This window comes from Polistes dominula, unplaced genomic scaffold, assembly GCF_049000335.1.
Source record: "Polistes dominula isolate Pdom_NZ unplaced genomic scaffold, Pdom_raw_medaka contig_338, whole genome shotgun sequence".
Lineage (NCBI taxonomy): Eukaryota > Metazoa > Arthropoda > Insecta > Hymenoptera > Vespidae > Polistes > Polistes dominula.
In genome coordinates, this window is record NW_028301083.1 from 72,900 (window position 1) to 79,140 (window position 6,241).

Consider the following 6,241-nt stretch of genomic DNA (forward strand, 5'->3'; position numbering starts at 1 on the left):
CTCAACTGCGACTAGGTAAGATAAAGTTTAGTCTAAGAGCTGGCTACATAAAAAAGTTTGTTATTGGTACACGATTCATTTCTATTGAAAAAGTTACCTTTGGTAAAGCTGAACATAAATCTGCATGTCTGCCATCGCAAAACCGAGGTCTAAAGCGGGGCCGTACGATTGAAAACGTGAAATTTAGGTGGGAAAAAAATCATAAGGTACACGGATTCTAATTATGGAAAAAGTTTGTATTTATATTAAGGAATCGCGAAAAAATATTGGCAGACTGTTTGCTAGGGGTTAAAGTACCGCCAGAGCGCGCCAAAGGGGTGTAAAAATTAATTTAAAAAAAATCACGAAGTACATGAACAAAAATTATTTTATTTTATTATTTAAACATTAAGAAAACAATTTACTAAATGGCAGACAAAAATTTGGTGGCTAAAGCCTTGGCAGACGGATTGAAAAAGCGCGCTATAATAGAAGATTTGTAATCGCTCTTAACGCGGTGGATATATTATATATTAATTATTAATATTTATAAAATACTGAAACGAAAATTGTACCATTTTTACAACTTTAACTTTTAGGAACTATTGGGATTTTTTATGCTTATTATTGTTGTATAAATCAAGTTTTATTTAAACAATAAATAAACATTCGATAGTATTCGGCTTCTTCGGCTTGTAAAATTGAAAGCAAATGGCTCACAAAATTTTGGAAGTAAAAGTGGGCACCTATTATAATAACACAGGTATAAGGGGACGGATTTGTATAGGTTTGCTTGGAAAACAGATGTTGGAGCAAATTGTTAATGCTACTGCTTCCAAACGATTAACAAGTATCACGCACTTTGTACGATCCGAGAGGATTGTACGGTAATTAGCAGTATTCAAAATTCGCGCGCATCCACCTCCATCGATCAAAACTCTAGATCGATACTCATGGTGAGCATCGATCAACTACTAGTAACTACCGAAGCGTCCCTCTAGTTACCCCCACCTCTCGCCTCCCCACTTCTCACTCCCAGTCCGTACGCCCTGCTGGGCCAGTACAAAAGGACATTCTTATAGTCCATTATAGGAAGCCTGTGAATACATATCGAAATCAAAGGAGTTAAGCTAAATTAGTTAAGGAACGTAAGCGAAGCGAGCGAGAGGTGAGATCTTTCCATTATATACATTTTATATTGACGGTATTTTCCCGCGTGGTAATACCACGTGGTGGACTCTCATTTTTATAATTAAACATCATCCAGGGTTTTTATGCCGCAAGGCTTTTCCCTGACGAGCCAATAAAAAAAGGCATTGTTTCTTTGTTTGGCTCAATCACGTGTTTTATTTTACACCTTAACCTAATCCTTTATTCTCCACTTCATAGCATACAATTAATGATCAGAGGAATTTTCATTGAAGAATCTTTTGGTCATAACACACTTTACAAACTCAATCTCAGCGCGACAAAGATGGGCTAAAAGTCATGGCATCCGATCGACCATAGTATCTCATACGTACGATATAACAGGATTAAAAAAAACGCAAGACATCATCGGCGATTTAAAAAAGCACCAAATTAAAAAAGACAGTACACAGCTTCAAAATTTTATAGCTGTTTTGAAACAAAACATGAATCCTTTCAATAGCGAAGATATTCAGAGTGATCAGTTTTAGATTTAATATTGCAACAGGACGAGCAGAGTCGCAAGAAGTAACTAAATTATTGAGTGTTGAGAAAACTGATCATCGCTTGAAAGAAACGTTCATTTCTGAATGTGCTGAATCTAATAGAAGGTAGATTTGAAATGACAATAAAGCAAAGTAAAATACTCCATTTTGCTGCTCCCACTGAGAAGAGATTAGTGAGGGTGAGTAATAAAGTTCAAGAGGTACGATTGCAGCGTGACTTATTCGAACGTATGCTAGCTATATTGATGAATGAAAACACTAATGTTGAAAAAATTCTATCATACCCTCTAACACCCGTTCCAATGTGTATGTGTCACTTGGATGGATCTATTTATAAAACAGATAAATCTGCTCTATTCAAATGTTTGGAAAGAGATGTTCAAAGTAAGGCTCCGACTTATATCGACATTTGTTTAATAGATGAATTTTTTTTATCCATTGTATTAAGGACTTGCTAAAGACATTTGGCAGTGTTTCGAAAAAAATATTGCAAATGGTAACTAACGACAAAGCCCATGAAATACATATAATTTTTGATAGATATTGGTCACCTTCTATCAAAGACTATGAAAGGTCACAGCGAGGAGGTTTCTCTGGTAATTGCATGTACGCAATTTCTGGGCCAGAGCAAGCAAGACCAGCCGATTTTAATAAAGAGCTGAGAAACAGTTATTTTAAAGAAGCATTAGTGAATTTTTTAATAAATCACTGGAAACAGCAAGAAATAATTCCGTTTTTAGGAAATAAATTCCGATAAATGCTGTCAATATGAAATTCAAAATGAGAGCATTTTATTTTCAATTAATGATAATTTTACGCTTGATTTGCACGAAGAAGCAGATACAAAAATTGAATGTGCAATATTGAATCAACAGCAAATATTGTAATAAAATTCTCCGATACAGACATTTTAATTATAATGTTAGCTAATATAATTAATGTTCGACAAGGTAGCAAAGTTTATATATAAACAGGAGTTTGGAATAGACAGAGAATCATTGACGTCTCAGCGTTGTATGAAACGTTAGGTGATTTATTCTGTCAATCATTGCCAGGATTTCATGCCTTAACTGGCTGCGATTTTAATCCTGCATTATTCAAGAAAGGAAAGCAACGCTCTTTACAGATACTCTGAAAAAACGAAGAGTATCATCAAGCTTTTAATCAAATAGGCTCTGAAGACTGTGACGAAAATAGCGTATTTACGGTGCTCGAGAAATTTGTTTGCAATTTATATAGTTTTAAGTCTATGAATTCTGTAAATAGTACCCTATTCGCATTATTTTTAAAAACTTATAAAGTAAACGACTTAGACGAACCATTCCAGAAAAAAATTACAGAATTTTGATGCTTCGACTTTACCGTCCAGCCAGGCTGAATTGACGCAGTATTTATTAAGAACAAAATATATTGCCACAATATGGAAAAATGCTTTTTCTGCCAAGGCTTTAGCCACCAAATTTTTGTCTGCCATTTAGTAAATTGTTTTCTTAATGTTTAAATAATAAAATAAAATAATTTTTGCTCATGTACTTCGTGATTTTTTTTAAATTAATTTTTACACCCCTTTGGCGCGCTCTGGCGGTACTTTAACCCCTAGCAAACAGTCTGCCAATATTTTTTCGCGATTCCTTAATATAAATACAAACTTTTTCCATAATTAGAATCCGTGTACCTTATGATTTTTTTCCCACCTAAATTTCACGTTTTCAATCGTACGGCCCCGCTTTAGACCTCGGTTTTGCGATGGCAGACATGCAGATTTATGTTCAGCTTTACCAAAGGTAACTTTTTCAATAGAAATGAATCGTGTACCAATAACAAGCTTTTTTATGTAGCCAGCTCTCCGTCTAGTTGAATAGATTTACATAACAAGTTGACGATCATATCTTGGAAATAATTGTAAAATAATAAAAAATGTTTTCTTATTGCTATTTTTAACGTTAATTATAAGATTTGGTTAATTTATTTTGACTAACGCGTGAGTACAATTGTTACATTCCCGCGACAATAAACTAAGTTTTAAAAACCTTGTATTAGCCACACACTAACGCGCTCTAGTGGCAAAGATCTGTTCCGTCATTTTCGTACATTTCTAGAGCATTGCGATCGACCTCCTGTTATCTAGGCTCCGTGGTTGTGAGATTGGTTATACAATATCTTGTGGGGAAGTTTAATTCCTAGAAAGTAATTAATTTTTAGGAAGTCAATCCCTAAACATAGAAAACGCGAGACTTGGCAAAGAAGCCATGCGGTTTCATAAAATTTACAGTCAGAATAAAGGTGTCATGTAGATAAAACGGTTGTCCAGTAATTAATCTGCCCTCTCTTCCCCACCAGCAGATACCATAATCTCGCTTGGTATCCTGAATCATTCGTCTTCTTAAGACACATTTAAAACGTTTACATATAATTTGAATAAAATTCAATAATTAAATAAAAAAAATAAATTAATAAAACACATTTTCTTTTCACCGCCATGGATGTGAAAGAAATGCGGGAAACGTTTGAACAAAAATTGGCTAAACTCATAAGTAAAAAAAAGATAACAGCACCTTCCTAAGCAGTGATCAGTATAAGAATCGAATAGAAGCTGTTAAAGAAGCTAAAGATATTTTGAGTAGTAATAAGGGAAAAATGAAACTTCCCATGCATTATTGGCTTTCAGAACGGTTTGACATTATTAACGATGATGGTAAAGAGAAATTGATTAAACGAATTACTGACATATCAAAACCCATCTTGTTTTTTGTACATCAAGAAGAACTGTTTGATATTTTGCATAGCACTCATTTAAATATTGGGCACGGTGGACGGAATCGCATGATTGAAGAATTACATCGCAAATATTTTAATGTTACTAGAGAAACAGTTATGATTTACCTTAGCTTGTGTAATTTTTGCCAAAATAAGAGCATCACGACAAAACGTAATTTAGTTACAGGACCTGTTTTGCATTCTACTTGTTTTTCTAGAGCACAAATTGATATCATTGACATGCAATTACACAGCTACAATGATTACCGTTTTATCATGGTGCATCAAGATTATCAAACCAAATTTGTAATTATACGTGCTTTGAAGACGAACCACGCAGAAGAAGTAGCCAGTCATCTTTTGGATATCTACACAACTTTTGGGATACCTATTATTCTCCAATCTGGTAACGGCAGAGAATTTGTAATTTCTGTAATAACAAAATTGCATGAGATGTGGGCTTCAATGAATATAGTCAATGGAAAACTTCAATGTAGTCAGTCACAAGGTTTAGTGGTAAAAGTATCCAGGGACGTTGAATCTATATTGGCTACATGGATGGTAGAAAACAACACTCGAGATTGGCCATCAGGATTGAAATTTGTACAATTTCAGAAAAACCAAGAAGTGCATTTAGGTATAGGAAAATCTCCTTTCGAAGCTATGTTCGGCTCGCAAGCAATGTATGGCCTTAATTCTGTCAGTATTCCAACTGAATCAGTTAATTATATACGTTCAGAGGAAGACTTGGTACAAACATTGACAATTGATAACTCAGAACGATCCATCCAACCGACATGGCATCGTGTTGTGGAAAATGAATAATATACCACTTGCTAAACCCTAATGACAAAATAAGGGGCTGAATTAAAGTATCTAACTTGCATTCGTTTGGAATCTATTCAAAATAATAAAAAAGTGCAGGTAAATGCTTTGAAAAGCAGACTAGGAAAATATTGAAACAAAAACAGAACAAGTTTCCTCTGTTTAAAGTGGAAGCGATGGTTCGTCTATCAATTTCTAACGTTGATAGGAGTCGTGAATTTCCCAACGACATCCTAGTTATGATGAAGCGTTGACGATGACCTGTATATTCTGTGCTTTGAACATGGATAATTCAAGGATAATTACATGCGTGCAGAAATACATTTGTGGTCTGAAAAATTATTACACTTAATTGCTGTTACTGCAAAGGCGGATAACATTTGAAAAAAATCAATTTTGATTTATTTGGAGAGGTGGTATTTTTTAACGGTGTGTTAGACTAATAGTGGTATAAGATAGGAACTGTAAAAACAAATTTGTTAAATAGTGATGTCTCAAGATCACAAGGGTATAAAAAAGAAATTATAAAAAGCCAAATGTGATTTAAAGAAGAGCGTGTACAAAGCCACTGGTTAATTCCGTAATTGCTGCAATTATTTTCTTTGCTGTAATAAATGATATTTATCATTAGTTGTGATTATAAATGACTGTTTGTTGATTTTTTACTAAAAAAAATAACATTTATTTATTTTTATCTATCATCGCTTGAACTCTGCCTATTGCTCTTACACAGTGCTGGTTTACTTCATTTTTAATAGCTTAAAAATACTTTTTTAAATAACTTCCATCCTCCCCGTGTATTCTGAATATAATTAACTCAAATATATTTTATAGAATGACCGAAACTTGTTAAAGGCATTGTGTACACATTTTTAAATTTCCTTGTCAGAGTGATTCAATTCATTTAACACTAATCTTTGGGCATTCTTTATAATGATCAAATATTTTATAAATTGACTGAAACTTGTTTCAAGCATTGTCTAGAA

General features: G+C 33.8%; 1 protein-coding gene across 1 annotated transcript; it reads left to right on the forward strand.

Moving 5' to 3' along the window:
• The first annotated feature begins 4,310 nt into the window (after positions 1 to 4,310).
• Positions 4,311 to 5,255, forward strand: LOC107072644 (KRAB domain-containing protein 2-like). Its single transcript, XM_015332731.2, has one exon. The coding sequence runs from the start codon at positions 4,311 to 4,313 to the stop codon at positions 5,253 to 5,255; it is 945 nt and encodes a 314-aa protein (XP_015188217.2).
• Positions 5,256 to 6,241: the final 986 nt, after the last annotated feature.